Source organism: Vigna unguiculata, chromosome 8 (genome assembly GCF_004118075.2).
Source record: "Vigna unguiculata cultivar IT97K-499-35 chromosome 8, ASM411807v1, whole genome shotgun sequence".
NCBI lineage: Eukaryota > Viridiplantae > Streptophyta > Magnoliopsida > Fabales > Fabaceae > Vigna > Vigna unguiculata.
This window is the reverse complement of record NC_040286.1, coordinates 34,406,207-34,421,884: the sequence shown is the minus strand read 5'-3', so window position 1 is coordinate 34,421,884 and position 15,678 is coordinate 34,406,207. Positions and strand designations below refer to the sequence as shown.

The 15,678-nt window shown below is 32.0% G+C and overlaps 2 protein-coding genes across 3 annotated transcripts; one reads left to right on the top strand and one right to left on the bottom strand.

The window, feature by feature from the left end:
- Positions 1-1,945: 1,945 nt before the first annotated feature.
- On the top strand, positions 1,946-8,698 carry LOC114193779 (nucleobase-ascorbate transporter 1-like). 2 transcript variants are annotated; one of them, XM_028083712.1, is made up of 14 exons: positions 1,946-2,193; positions 4,189-4,286; positions 4,383-4,562; positions 5,459-5,559; positions 5,644-5,723; positions 6,269-6,328; positions 6,411-6,603; positions 6,685-6,781; positions 6,968-7,054; positions 7,212-7,270; positions 7,366-7,457; positions 7,586-7,663; positions 7,756-7,916; positions 8,116-8,698. In XM_028083712.1, the coding sequence occupies exons 1-14, from the start codon at positions 2,118-2,120 to the stop codon at positions 8,326-8,328; spliced, it is 1,575 nt and encodes a 524-aa protein (XP_027939513.1). In that variant the 5' UTR covers positions 1,946-2,117; the 3' UTR covers positions 8,329-8,698. The 2 variants fall into 2 exon arrangements, with proteins under 2 accessions (XP_027939513.1, XP_027939514.1); XM_028083713.1 differs by having other exon boundaries at positions 5,644-5,719; positions 6,416-6,603; positions 8,116-8,697.
- Positions 8,699-10,342: 1,644 nt separating this feature from the next.
- Positions 10,343-13,858, bottom strand: LOC114194100 (MDIS1-interacting receptor like kinase 2-like). Its single transcript, XM_028084157.1, has 2 exons — positions 10,990-13,858; positions 10,343-10,891 (listed from the first exon to the last, which is right to left on the bottom strand). Exons 1-2 carry the CDS (start codon positions 13,721-13,723, stop codon positions 10,527-10,529), a joined length of 3,099 nt encoding a protein of 1,032 aa, XP_027939958.1. The 5' UTR covers positions 13,724-13,858; the 3' UTR covers positions 10,343-10,526.
- Positions 13,859-15,678: the final 1,820 nt, after the last annotated feature.

Here is a 15,678-nt window from a genome sequence, read left to right as displayed (position 1 = left end):
GCATTATTACTGTGCAAATTTTTCAAATTTACACTAATTTTCCTATATTAGAAAAAAATATTTTAAAATATTAAACTTAGTATAATTTTAGGACATGTTAGATAAAAAATAAAAAAATCCAACGGACAATATAAAAATATTCAAATTCTAAAAAATACAATGGAAAATATTCATCTTTAATCATAAACATGATGCTTTAAAATATATTATTTATAATCAACTCTAAATATGTAAACTATTTTTAATATATATCTTTTACAATCTTACGTTATTTATGTAGCAGAGAACTGTTCAAAGGAGAACAAAACCCTGCTCTCACCATTCCAGATATTACTAAAGAGAGCCCATACTCCTATTGGGCCCATGGCTCCATTAGTTTTGGTCCATAACAAAATCATTTTTACTTAATTAAGATTTTCTATAAACAAAAATAAACGGCCCAAGTTTTTGTAAATGTTGCGCCAACTCAAATGAAAGTGTTTATTTTCATGGCCGATTGTGTAAGTCAAATATTTTATAAAAATATTTATTGGTAAAATTATTATTTCAACAGGGACTTCGTAAATATGAATTTTTTAAATTAAAAAATATTAACTATATGAGAAAATATTTTTAATTTCATACATTTGTATGTATAAGATCCGTATCAAAATAACGTTTTTATTAATAATAAAAAGCTTTATTAAAAGTAATTGTTTTTCTGATAATTTTAGTAGAAAACATATTGCATTGTGAAATTTAGTACGTAATAATAAGTTAATGGAAATACATTAATAATAGTTTTACATGATTTAAGAAAAAAAAACAGGTTGGATAAATTTTGAAAAGGGTAATTCATTAAACAAATTAAAGCCAAGACTTCCTCTCACTCTTATTTTATAGAAGAGATGATTCAATTATTCAAACTAATTTTTCCTCTTTATATTTCTCTTTTCAAAATATATACATAAAATAGTATTTTAATATTTTATATTTAAATTTTGGAAAATACATACATACATAGTAAGTCACAACACAAATTGACATATGAACAAGAACTATATCCGAATTATAATCACACTCTGAGGGGCTTTATGAATAAAAGTAGCTCATTATATTTCGTATATAAATTTCAATGCAAAAACCTTCTTTATTCTCACAACTGGATTAATTATTTAAATTATTAATGAAATTAAAATATATATTTTTATCTAACATATGTTTTTAACTTAATTAACCTCTAGTAATTACTTTTTAATACTTAATTATTCAAAAAATCAACATCAACATAAAAAAAAATCTAGACAAACTAATATGACTATCCGAAATTCATCTATTTCAATGAAATTTCATATGTAATGTACCAATATAATCTATTGTGTGTAAAGAATATAATCAACTCATATATTTAGAGAAAAGGAAAAAAATATGCTTATTTAATTGAAGATTTGATCAATTATTATGAACTTATTATTTATAACAATTTAAGAATGTGAAATTGAATTAAGAAAATAAATATTTATCACATAAACTTAAAAAAAAAGGTAAGAGGCAATACATTTTAAAGAGATAGAATTTTTTAAAAGTTAAACATTTATATTGTACATAACTTCTTAATTTCATAAAATAAAGTAAAATTAGAACTCACTAAAAACATATTTAATTTGTTTGGATGTTGAAAATTTAGGTATCCATGCATGTGAAGAGATGAAAGCAAAGTTGTATTTGAAACACAGAAAGTCCCATTTACTATTTATTTAGGGCAACATGAAGCATCTCAATGCCTTCAGTACAATCCCAGCAGTGGATGAAACAGTCTTTTTGCGAACCAAAGGACATTTCACTGTCCCCACTTCGAACTCTGTGGGGCCCATGCATGCTTCACTGTGATTCAGGGCTACTTTAGTAAACCATGTCGTTATTCAAAACCAGAAAATAATAACTAGCTTATTCAGGGTGTTACAAACATGCACTTTCCCTTCCCATCATTTCACTAATTAATATTCATGCTTTTTTCTTCACTTTATTTTTGTTGCATACCACTTTACTCTCTTCTCAATTCTTCTTCCTCTTCTTCCTTTTCTTCTTTCCATTAACCTATTTCTTTTTCATCCTTGTATTCATCTCAATCTACCACAATGGCAGACATTACCCATCTCCCTATGGAACAGCTTCAGGACCTTGAATGCTGCTTGGACTCTAATCCTCCCTGGGGTATGTGATATGTTCTATCTCTTTCTCTTCTTATAATATACAATATAAAAATACTACCTTGTTTGTTTCTCTGTACTTTTTCAAGTTGCTCATATCACCTGTCATATATATATAATTTTTTTTTCTATTCCTTTTCATCATTTTCTGTTGTCATCAGACAAAAAAGGGTGTTTTTTTTTTTTGTTTTTGTGATAAAAAAATGGTGCTTGTTACATATTTGGTTTTAAACTTTGATGATCATTTGTGGGCAAACAAGAAAGGAAGGGAAAAGGCTATCTGTTTTGAAGAACAGATGACAATGTTTTGTATTTTCTACAACTGTAGTTACAAACCCAAATGGATGGGATGAAAGAAATGATTTAAAGTTTTTTTCTTTTTGGTCTTGAAGCTATTGCATGTGCTAGGTTTTCTTCCATGTGGGTTTGTTAGTTTTTGAATGCGTTGCTGCGAAAGGTGTGAGACTAGGCTATTACTTCGGGTCTGGTATTATATGGATTGAAAAGTTGAGATTTTTATGTTATTCAGATAGAGTGGGAGTTTGATTTTCTTTTTTTTTTTCTTTCTGTTTTCTGGTCTTTTTCTTCTTGGGTTAGTTTTTAATTTGAAGATAACCTACGCGTTTTAGTTGCATTTTGTTTTTTTTTTTAAATAATCTTCATTTTAACTCGTCTTTTAGTTATGTGAGATAGTTATCACTGTTCTGAGGAAGGCTTTTAATCATGACCATTATAGTGTAATTACCACTTTACCCCACCTCTTCTGGCGTGGTTCAAGGAAAACATAGTTACTAATGACGTTAGGATAAGTGGCCCTACATATTAATTCATTAATAATATACATTAGAATAAGTGTTGGAGAAGACACAAGCGTTGTTCTAAAAAAACTTACATATAGGGGGTACCACTTATATATCCATGTGGGAAATAATAAATGGTACCAAGAGTTTTTCCTCAAGTCAGTGATTTTTTTTTTGTTACTTTTATTAATTAGATATATATATATATATATATATATATATATATATATATATATATATATATATATATATATATATATATATATATATATATATTCATATTCCTAAAAACAAAGTTGTCAAATTTTTTTTTTCTATTTTATATGATAATGATTCATAGAAAGAACACTTAGGCATCTTTTTCACAATACCAATTTTACAAAAATAACACGAGTCATATTTCTTAAAAGTTAAAAATGACTTGTTAAGCTGAATGATAATGAGCCAAAAATATGTTGAATATTGCAATATTTATAATAAACATGAGTTAACTTTATTCAGAAGAAAACGACTGAAATGTCGGAGAAGTGTTTAGCAAATAGTAGGTGTTGTCTCACCTGTGTTAGAGATTTCTCTAGTATATGACAAAAAAGAACGAATTTTTTATTCGAGACCATGGAGGGGTGTCCCACATGTATTCAGGGTATGTTTGAAAAGTCAACAAATCGGCACACCGGCTCACTTTATTGACTTGTGTCCTAGTAGTGCATAAAAGAAACAAGATAGTGGTATTTGTAGATATCATAGAAAGAAACCCTGCAATAAATTTTCATATATCTGTGTGTGAGATGTGTAGTTAAAGAGTTGAGGATGAAATGCATTATATACATATAGGTCTATTCTAGTGAGAGAATGTATATGGATAGGCCTGGTGGATCCATTAACAGCCAATAGGGTAGATATAATCTTAGAATGTATATTTTGGGAGCAACTCAATCCTATAAAATTGACTTGCAGGATAAGGTTTGCACCCCATTTATATACTGTATTTTGGCCACATGTTTAGATGATGTTGAATATCCAATAAAATCTATGCCTAAGACACACACAATTTGGCATGAAGTCCTTGACTTCTTGTTTTGTAATCAACTGTTTGAAATTTTGAATTGCAGTTTAGATTGTGACCTACGATATTGATGTTTCCAATTTCCTTTACATTCTCTTTCTTGTTAGCTCACTGAGAATTCCTTGTCTTGCAGCTGAAGCTATCCTACTTGCATTTCAAAATTATATATTGATGTTGGGAACAAGTGTGATGATTCCTTCATGGATTGTTCATGCCATGGGAGGAAGTGATGTATGTTGAATTTCTGCTCATGTTAAAACAATTATTGCTTATGACACATTATTGTTGATATTTACATGTTAGTGATTTGGATATTGATACCACTAGGGTGACAAGGCACGGGTAATACAGACTCTGCTCTTTGTAGCTGGCATTAACACACTTCTCCAAACGCTTTTTGGAACCAGATTGCCCACAGTAGTTGGCGGAGGTTCATCTGCATATATATATCCAATTGCTTATATTATCACCGACTCATCATTACAACAAATTAGTGACCCTCATGAAGTAAGTTTCATCTTTCCCTTTCTTCATAACTTTTACTTTCAGAACACATTACATTTTTTTTATTTATTTGTAACATCTAGTCATTTGCAATGATAATTCTTTATTCGTCATTGATTTTGGGACCTGCATACCTTTGTAAGCACTGAATCCTCTATGGGAGCTTTTAGACTCAACAATCCTAAGCACATAACCAAGGATTTATTATTCTTGACAAAATTCAATTATTGTTCTTAAGTGAAACATACCAGGTTTAGTTGATATGCTGGAAAATCATTGATCACTGGAAAATCATCTATTTAACTTTTACCAACTTTGCTATATCCACTTAGAATGGGGATGGGAGGAGTTGAGGTTGGAATAAAGGAGAACTTTTGGCTATCTCAAATACCATGGACTAATACTTGGTATCTCATATTCTACTTATATATCACCTAGATCAGAATGGAAGCCTACCGAATGAATAATCCAATTTTTCAATGCTGATCACTATATTTCCTCTGTGCTGGTTTGGTTCTTAAGAGTTGGTATCAAAGCATTCTACCACATCTCAACTGAAAAGAGAGGCCCAAGGTGGTGATATCAGTATTGATGTTTTGTTATGGGGCTAGTCATCGGACTAATGTATAGTCAGCCCGAATAGGTGCTGTGGCTGTGGAGTTGGCGGGATGTTAGGTTAAGTTGGGATGAGACTGAGTCTCACATTGGAACTGTGAAATTTTATTTTTTGGTTTATAAGGCCTTGTGCATTCCAATTACAATTACTAGCTTTTTGTTGTGTGGTTCTCCTAAGGTGTTCGTATAAGGGAGCAACATAAATTGTGTAAACTTTCTGAGAAATGCACTTAAATTTCTGTCTTGTTTTGAATAATAGATCTTGCCGTGTGATTGCTTTGCAGAGATTTATACAAACAATGCGAGCAATACAAGGAGCTTTAATTGTAGCATCAAGTATTCAGATAATCCTGGGTTACAGCCAAATCTGGGGACTCTTTTCAAGGTTACTGGTAACATGTGACATGTTTGTGAGTTGAAAATGTCTAAATAAATTTCAAGCATTTATTTGTGTGGATCTTCTCTCCAGATTTTTCAGTCCCCTTGGTATGGCACCTGTAGTTGGATTGGTTGGATTAGGATTATTTCAACGTGGATTCCCTGTGGTAGGTGTGACTCAAATCTCCATCTTAATTGTCATGATCTCTATTCTATTGTTTTGGCAAATGGGCTTTTATTGACAGCAGTTTATGTGAATGCAATACAATATCACCATCTAGAATAATTTTTTTTTTGAATAATGATAAACAATAATATTTAAGGTACTTTTCTAGAATCCAATATCCGAGGTTGTTACCTGTTTAAGTGACAACAATTCAATACTGAACTTTGATCCTTCTTTTCAGCACATATGCATTGAGGGTTTTGTATACTTTTATCTTCAAATTATTTGGTAGCAGCATAATTATTAATTTATGTACAGATATTGAGAACATTTTCGGTAGCAAAATTCTTTGATTCACCATGATTACTATATTTCTGAATTATTTGATAGTGTCATAATGCTGTATTTTATTTACATGCAAACATTGATGACATTTTCTTCATCAGAATGTTGTAATTGGTCATGCTCTCTCTATAAGCTTGATGCTTGCCATATTTTTCATACCATGATTATAAATTTACTCCATGTTTTCTACTATCATCTTTTTCAGTTGGGGGACTGTGTAGAAATTGGTATACCGATGCTGTTGTTGGTAATTGGCCTGTCTCAAGTAAGTGCTTTCTTTAACTAAAAATTTATGGTGTGCCTCAAATTATAAATCTTTTCCTAAGACAATCAAACTTGCTATAAAGTGCAGTATCTAAAGCACGTGAGACCATTCAGAGATATCCCTATCTTTGAGCGTTTTCCAGTGTTGATTTGTGTCCCAATTGTTTGGATCTATGCTGTTATCTTGACCGCGAGTGGAGCTTACCGACACAAGCCATCCACAACACAAAATAGTTGTCGAACAGACCGAGCTAATCTGATATCTACTGCCCCATGGTGTGTGAAAAAACCTGTGTTAATTTCTTTGATATGTTCCAAGGTGTTGCTGACTTCGTAGGTTTCTTCATGTTGTACTAGGTTCATGTTCCCATATCCTTTCCAATGGGGTCCACCTACATTTTCTGCCGGCCATTCTTTTGCCATGATGTCAGCAGTTATTGTCTCAATGGTAGAGGTATCTATTCTAATTCCTGATTTTATTTGACATTTTGAAATTTGGCTAGGGGTCTTAGGTCCCCCAAAAGCCTCACAACAATTAGTAAAGAAACAAAACACTGATACAATCACCATAAAGTCTCATGAATATTTTTATGAATTTTCAACAATGTATTGACCTCTTGACATTCACTTCTTGTTGCAGTCAACTGGTGCATACATGGCAGCTTCTCGACTAGCCATTGCTACTCCCCCTCCTGCTTATGTATTGAGTCGAGGCATTGGTTGGCAGGTTAGTCGCTATACACTAGTCATTTATTGTTATTGGATTGGTTGAATAGTTACTATATAGTTACTAAAATTTCAGTCTTTTGAGCTGTTACTAAAAATTTCTAATATTATGGTAAAATTTATGACTGATAGCTTGAGGTGATCTTTCTTTTAACCAGGGAATTGGTGTCTTACTTGATGGTCTCTATGGATCAGTCACTGGTTCCACTGTTTCTGTGTAAGTCTTATTCTACATTGAGTTTTACCTGCAATTGTGTACGATCAAGTATCTTTCTATGGTAGCTTGATGAGCATGATGGCTGATTTTTCTAGGGAAAATGTGGGACTCCTTGGACTAACCCGAGTTGGAAGTCGCAGAGTTGTTCAGATTTCTTCTGGCTTCATGATATTCTTCTCTATTTTAGGTTGGTACAGACAAATCAAAGATTAGCCTGGCTTACTCTGGAAGTAAACCAGTTCCTCGCCATGTTAGAATAGATAGTTTCACTTTATTAAGGGTGTTTTTGTTTTCTTTTTCTGCAATCATATGTAGGAAAATTTGGAGCTGTGTTCGCCTCTATACCCTTCCCAATTTTTGCTGCACTGTACTGCATTCTCTTTGGCCTTGTGGGTATGTCGTATACTCTAAAATAAGATTACATTGCAATACATTATTACTCTTGCTTTGCTTCTCAATTGACTACTACTTTCCCTTGTTTACAGCTTCAATTGGAATATCATTTCTTCAGTTCACAAACCTGAACTGCATGAGAAATCTTATTATCATTGGGCTCACTCTGTTCCTTGGTATATCTGTTCCTCAATTTTTCGATCAATACTGGACTCCTTCACGGCATGGTCTTGTTCATACTAATGCCGGATGGGTTAGTTTACTTTTCCTCAGCCAAACTATATTATACATTATCAAATAATGTGTTATTGTCATGCTATCTCTTTTTAGTCTTCTAAGAAATTTGAACTTTTGAATTTGATTTGGTGTGTAACATGGTTTTTACACTTGCCATCATCAAATAGCCGCTAAGTAGTTTGCTTGGTCTTAATACAAAATTTTCATGTTTGCAGTTCAATGCATTTTTAAATACCTTATTCTCGTCGGCACCAACAGTGGGTTTGATAGTGGCAGTGTTGCTTGATAACACTCTAGAGGTAGAAAGGTCAAAGAAAGATCGAGGGATGCCATGGTGGGTGAAGTTTAGAACGTTTAAAGGAGACAATAGAAACGAAGAATTCTATAACTTGCCATTCAATCTCAATAGGTTCTTCCCGCCAACATGATCGTAATGAAGATGATGAGGGGGGACCAGATTTTCTCGGAGTTGCACGTTCCAGCATTCATGAGTTAGGACTAGCAAAAGCTACTTTTTCTTTAACTACCAGCCAATTTTTTTGTGGACCCCATGTTAAATTGTGGTCCAACAGTTAAGATTCTAAAGCATTTGGTTCATGCTCAGTAGATGCAATAATTGCTACGTACTAATGAGTAATGGGTTCTGTTCCTAGATGTACATGCCTCAACAACTGAATTTAGTGAATTTACTGTATAGTTGTTTCTGTCAAAGCAGCTTTTTGTCTACGTAGGATTCTTGATATTTCATTTTGCAAACGTTAATAGAAAGCAGGTTTTGTAAGGTGCACCAAGCCCAAAACAAGCAAAACTCTAACCTGTTCAACCACACATTTCAAGCATTAATATAGTATCTGTTTCATCAGCTAAAAGCATTAATGATGTACCCTTTATTTTGCAAGGGCATCTGCATCAAAATTACTCTCTATGAAGATGTTTGGTGGACTGATGTGGAATGATTCCTCTGACTAAAGGCTTCAACCAATGAAATATTTTCTAAAGTATATTTTGTTTTGTTTCAAATAGAGAAGGAAACCAAACCAAAAGAAGATAAGACACTACAAAAGAACTGATAGATTTTTTTTTTTGATTTTCTAATGTGTCTTCATAATTGTCACTAATTTTGACGTTTTAAAATATATTAAAAAGATATTTAAAATACTAATACAGCGTATTTTTAATGTTTAGGTAAAAAAAAAGTTAATAAAGAATCTAGACTCGTGAAATAGAAGGGAAACACAACTTTTCATTTTGAATATCCAAACGGTCAAAATTAATGCCATTCTGTCTTTCAACCAGAGGCTATGCAGCATATCTTAAATGTTGTTGTTGTTGTCAAGAATTGGAATCAAATGCAGAACTCAATTTCTTTTAAAGATAACTGTTTCATGTACTATACATTTTACAAGAAAAATGCTAGATAACACGATAGTTAATTACACAAACTACAAATGAATCTGATTGATTCATAATGATATAAAACTGTTTATTTTTGTATGTTTAAATGAATCTGATCAAACACTAATAAAAAACTGTGTTATTCCATCATCAACTCCATTTAATTACTTTGTATATACTCTATATTTCACTGTTTTAAGAGTTTCTTACACAATTGAATCGCAACAAATATTCAACTATTTTAACATTTTTTTTAATTTATTAGTTTTAATTTGAGTTTCAATATCTTTAAAAGAAATTAGCTATAATTTAAAACAAATTATATCGCTATACAATCTTTTAATTAATATAAGTATACATTTAATTTAAAATTTAAAATGTTTATTTTTTACAACTTTTAACTATAATATGCTTTGTACGTTTAAAGTTATTTATTTATTCTAATTTTAATTATATAATAAAAATACTAATTCATATAGTTATTGACATTCTAATTTGTTAAATTAGATTACCCCCAATTTCTTAACAAAATTATTTTATTGTACCCAACTTATCTCATTATATAATAATGTGTAAAGACATTATTGACCCTAATCTAACAAAAATATCTAATTGAATCGTTTTAAAAAAATTAAAACTTAATTAGAAAAAAAAAATAAAAAGACCAAAATTAAATAATTAAAATAAATACGACGATAAAATAATGATTTTAGCCTTTCAGCATAAATTAAATATTTTTATTACGAATAAAACATTGGGTACAAATTAGATACATACTTGTGGTAAAAAACCATTTATGATTTTCACCAAACATTCTATTTCTAGACGGCTAAAGATAAAGATAAACGATAGATAAAACATGCAAAAATTTATTTTGCAAGATATTGATATATAATGTAGGATAATGATATTTTGACTACAAAATTTTGACAACTTTTTTTATAATATGATATGTTATTTTTTAAGTGGTTTTCCATTTTTTTTCTTTTTCTCATTCTCATTATTCAAAAACCACTTAAAAGATTACGCATTATGTTGTAAAAGAAAATTGTTAAAATTTAGTAGTCAAAATATCATTGTTCTATAATATATTAGGATAAAATTTCATAACTTAAACAATTTATTGCCCACCACCAATTTATTGCCAAATATTTCCAGACAACACATGATAAGCAGCATGAGAGAGGAAAAAAGAACTCTAAACTTATTGGAACACACAAGGAAACCATGTTCAATAATTTTGAAGTTGTCCAAGAACAATGGTGTTGAGTGTATCCCTCGTTAAAGGTGACTTAGGCATCACAAACTTGTTATAAACATCTTCCATGGTTGGACGAGAAAGTGGTCTTTCATTCAAACAAGCAAATGCCACTTTTGCAATGATTACCACCTCCTTAACAACTGGCATCACTGGAAAAGGTAATCGTTGGTCCATCACATCCTTCAATAGCAAATTAGCTGTTACTGATGTTGAAGATGGTGAATGCATCGAAGAAATCAAATCTCCTGGGTGATTTCCGATTATTATTTCCAAACAAAGCACCCCAAAACTGAACACATCACATTTCTCATTCACTTCCATTGTATAAGCAAGCTCTGCATATGCATCAAATTATGTTACACAAAAGGTGGCAATGCTTATTATTGAAACAAATGAAGAGTTTCTTAAGATGGAAAAAAGTTAAGGGCCTAACCTGGTGCAGCATATCCATAAGTGCCTGCAAACGAAGTTAAATTACGTGAATTAGGATTAAGAATCTTTGCTGTTCCAAAGTCAGATAAGCGAGCTTCATATTCCAAATCTATGAGAACATTCTTGCTTGATATGTCACGATGAACAATAGAAGGAGAGCAACCATGGTGCATATGATACAAAGCATTTGCCACACCTTTAACAACGTTAACCCTCTTATTCCAGTCAAACATTGATGCATGTGTGTCGTTGTTTAGTACTTTGTCCAAGCTGCCACCTTCTACGAACTCATAAACCAAGAAACGATAGCGTGGATGTTCACAAAACCCATGCAACTTCACAATGTTACGATGTTTGATTTCTGTCAGGGTTCGAACTTCAGATGTAAAAGCCTTAAAATCAACCATTTCACTGTCAACTTCAACCTGAAGTTTCTTCACAGCAACAATCTGGCCAGAGGGTAAGATGGCCTTGTAAACACCTCCAAACCCTCCTTTTCCGATGAGATATCTTTCATCGAAATTATTCGTTGCTTCGATGATTGTTTCATGCACTATTTTCCCATCATAATGCAATATAGAAAAAAGATCTCCATTTTTTTCTTCTCTCTCTTGCTTTTTGATTTTTCTTGCTTTTTGCCAATGAATGTATAGTGAAACTCCAACAACAAATAATGCACCCAAAGTAAGGAAGAGTAACATCTTGATCTTCTTACGATGAGGATTGTGACTCAACAACTGCGGGCAAGGCATCAGCCCAGAAGCATAGCCACACAAGTTTTTGTTGTTCTGCAATGCTTGAAATGGAGCCTTAAGGAAGGCTCGATTGTTAGGAATTGGACCCTCTAATTGGTTATTAGATATGTCAACGTTTGTCAAACTGAGCATATCCTTAAAACTTGAGGAAATGTTTCCGCTGAGATTGTTGTGGGAGAGGTTCAAGTTTTCCAACATCTTCAATTTTCGAAGTGTTGCTGGAATTTTTCCATTCAACAAATTCCAACTAAGATCAAGTTCTCGAAGATGTTGCAGTTGGCTAAATTCAGACGGAATGCTTTCATTTAATTTGTTATGGCTTAAGTTCAAGTGATTTAACTTGAGCAACCTTCCGAGCTGTTTTGGGATTGGACCACTTAAAACATTTGTTGAAAGATCAAAGATCCGAAGTTGCTTTAAGGAACCAATTTCGAAGGGAATGTTGCCTGAAAGATTGTTGTTACTTATGGAGAGTTCAAACAACTGGGTCAAGTTCCCAAGTTCTTTTGGAATCTTTCCCGTTAGGCTGTTTGAAGAAAGTTTAAGCCTTTGTAATTTAGGTGCCTGGCCTAACTCTGGGGGTATACCACCGAATAATCTGTTGTATGAGATAAACAGGCCTATGAGATTATGACATTTGACCCAATTTGATGAAAGGTGACCGTTGAAGGCATTTCTACTCAGATCAATGTACTCCAAATTTGGATACATACCAAAATCATTAATGTTTCCCATCAACATATTTTCTGCAAGGTTGAGCCTTTCAAGACTAGAGCAGTTCTTCAAACTTGATGGAATTGGGCCAGTGAAACGATTTTCATTGGCTGCAAAACATAAAAGTGACCCTCCAAGGCAAATATATTGTGGCAAAGGGCCAGTGAAATGATTAGAGCTTAGTTGTAAATTTACTAAATTGGTAAGGTTACTTGTTGCTGCTGAGAAATTTCCGGTAAGTTTGTTCACATGAAGTAATAGGAAGGTAAGCTTAGTCAAATTTCTGAAGATAGAGGGAATAGGTCCAGAAAGTTTGTTTTGTGCAAGGTTAAGCTTTTCTAGATTGACCAAGTTTCCTATGGAAGCAGGAATTGAACCAGAAAGCATGTTTTCAGACATGGACAATTCAATGAGCTTTGTCAAGTTTCCAAGAGAGGAAGGAATTGACCCCTGTAGTTGATTACGAGTGAGCTGAAGTTTCATCAAATTAGCCAGGTCTCCTATGGAAGAAGGGATTAGCCCAGAAATATGATTTTTTAACAATTTGATTGTTGTGAGATGATGAAGTCCTCCCAAATGCTCAGGGATAGGACCAGAGAGAAGGTTGTTGAAGAGGATAAGTTCTTGTAAATTTGTCAAGTTTCTTAGTGAAGGGATTGTACCAGAGAGATGGTTGGATGATAAATCAAGTGTAACAAGATTTGTCAACATTCCAATTGTGAGGGGGATGGAACCAGAAAGTTGATTTGCTCTCAAGAACAGATACTCCAAGTTATGCAGTGTCCCTATTTCTTGGGGGATGGAATCACTAAAGTAATTATGATCCATTCTCAACTCAGAAAGTTTGGACATGTTACCAAGTTGACGAGGAATAGGTCCACCGAGGTTGTTGTAACTTACATGAAACCTCAGAAGCTTAGGAAAGGATGAGAAGTTTAGATTGAGAAGTGTACCTTTTAGTCCAAAGTTTACAAGATTTATAGTGCTGATAGAGTTGGATTCATCACAAACTATGCCCTTCCACTTGCAAGGGCTAGTGAAAGTAGACCAAGAAGACAAGGAAACCTGGCTTTGGTTATCAAGGCTGGCTTTCCACTTCAATAGAGCACTTGCTTCAATGTTTTTATCTTCGACAGCTTCATGGCCAAACATAACAGTACCGTTGGATAAAGAAACACCAGAAACTTCCGAGGAAGAGAACCTTAAAAGTGAGAAGAAAAAGGTGATGAGAATAAACTGAAATGTTACAAGCTTTGTGAACATCATGTTGGACTTTGAGGTAAGAGATGAATGCTCACAAAATGGTGTTTTTCCTTTCTGCACTATGTAGTGCAATTGTTGTATTCCTCTCGTCAAGTAGGGTCCATTACTTGAATACTGTTTGCTTGAAAAATAGCATGCAGCGAGAAACAGTGTCGCTACTGAAGAGTTCATCATCAACTTTTCAATTTTATGCTACACGAACTAAATTCTAATTCATTGTATCTAACACGATTCCATTCCTGTAAATTTAATAATTTATTGACGTGTAAGCTTTACTCTATTACTGAGAAGTAAGAAAATTATGAATATCAAATTGTATTAAGAAGTTAAAAAATCTGAAACGAAGCAAGTATATCTTAGTTTAATGTAAAAATTTAAATGTGAGTCTAAGTTTGACCTTGGTTAGAAATGAGAAAGTAGAGCATTATATAAAAACAAACATAAACTCATTATCTTAAGATTTTGGGTTGAGAGTGGTATCAATGCCTTATATAATTAGGCTTGAGTGTCGTTGGTTAAATTCTATGTAAACCTAACATTTAAGTTGTTGATTATAATCCAACGCAGGAACAATCCAGTATCAACCTTCGTACCATACTTGAACGTTAGATAGTAACGCAAGTACATTCACGTTTATTGACTGTTCATGAATAGTTTTATTCAGAACAAATTTACAATTAAAATAGTTTCACCATTTATGAGAATATACGATCCATATCAGCAACATTTGTGAGAAGAGAACATCTGTTTCTGTAGTTGTTGATTCATTAATTTTGATGAGGTACCAATATTTATTTTCACGTGCTAGAATGAATAGAAAGACAGGTTCCTTAGTTGCAGCTTTAAAGTAACAACACCAATGAATCCATCAATCCATAAGATAATTATTATGTTGACCCACACATTTCACACTCACCAAACATCTAATGACAAAATAGAAATCACATATTTTATTTCTGCAAGAGGAAATTTGAACTGCCATTCATTCGACACATCATTTTCAATTCACAGAATGAATTGCATCTATCACCATCAAAACCTGTTGGTTCCTCTCCGACCAAATTCATCAGTTTTTTTTTTTTCTTTAAATTTATATAACTTTTTAAAAGTTTAAAATCAAAACTTTATATCAAATAATAAAATGAGCTATCTTATAATTTCAGCAGAATTAAAGATTTGAAAATCAAATTATCTTTTTCATTTTCTATTTTCTATGACAATGATACCATGACTCCTATATTTTATTTTTTAATGTAGTTTAGTGTGTATCATTGATTATTGTACCACCATTTTTTTCTTTTAAAAAATTAATTACTCACACTAAGTCACGTTAAAAAATAAAAAAATAATAATCAAATTATAATTTTTAATTTTCTATTGTCCTATATATCCATCCTACTACCGAAAGTTCAAAAACAATCATCAATTTTATTAGATAACAAAAATTACATGTCATTAAGTTTTAGGAATGATGCATTGACATTATACCAAATTGATTATAAACAAAAGGAAAAGAACAATGGTGCATTATTGATCATATGCTATTTCTTGTGTCATTATTCATTGAGAAATGTTAACAGCCAAACAACCATAGATCTGGACCAGAAATTTTCAATTATGTGTGTACCTTTTGCCAATTGAGATGAACACCTTTCAACAAATTATAGCTCACATGCCTTATTTAATCAAGTATTCGGGTACGTTTGGTAATATATTAATTTGTTTTGTAGTCTTTTAGCTCTTATTTTATAAATGAATTTTAGAAATTATTTTCAAATATTAAATACTATTTTTTACTTCATCATAAATCTAGTCTATTTTAGTTTTAAATAAGATACATGGTCTTCCTACTTTTAGAAAAAATATATAATTTTGATCCAATCTTTAGTTTTGTATAAATTATTTACTTTATACTTAATTACTTAAACCATGCTTTTATGATATCTTAAATGAATGTA

Excerpts from the sequence above, each read along its gene's own strand:
- LOC114193779 (XM_028083712.1), top strand. The coding sequence starts at position 2,118 with ATGGCAGACATTACCCATCTCCCTATGGAACAGCTTCAGGACCTTGAA. Across the intron at positions 2,194-4,188 it reads GGACTCTAATCCTCCCTGGG|CTGAAGCTATCCTACTTGCA; the intron begins GTATGTGATATG and ends CTTGTCTTGCAG. Across the intron at positions 7,458-7,585 it reads GATATTCTTCTCTATTTTAG|GAAAATTTGGAGCTGTGTTC; the intron begins GTTGGTACAGAC and ends AATCATATGTAG.
- LOC114194100 (XM_028084157.1), bottom strand. The coding sequence starts at position 13,723 with ATGATGTTCACAAAGCTTGTAACATTTCAGTTTATTCTCATCACCTTT. Across the intron at positions 10,892-10,989 it reads TTATGGATATGCTGCACCAG|AGCTTGCTTATACAATGGAA; the intron begins GTTAGGCCCTTA and ends ATGCATATGCAG.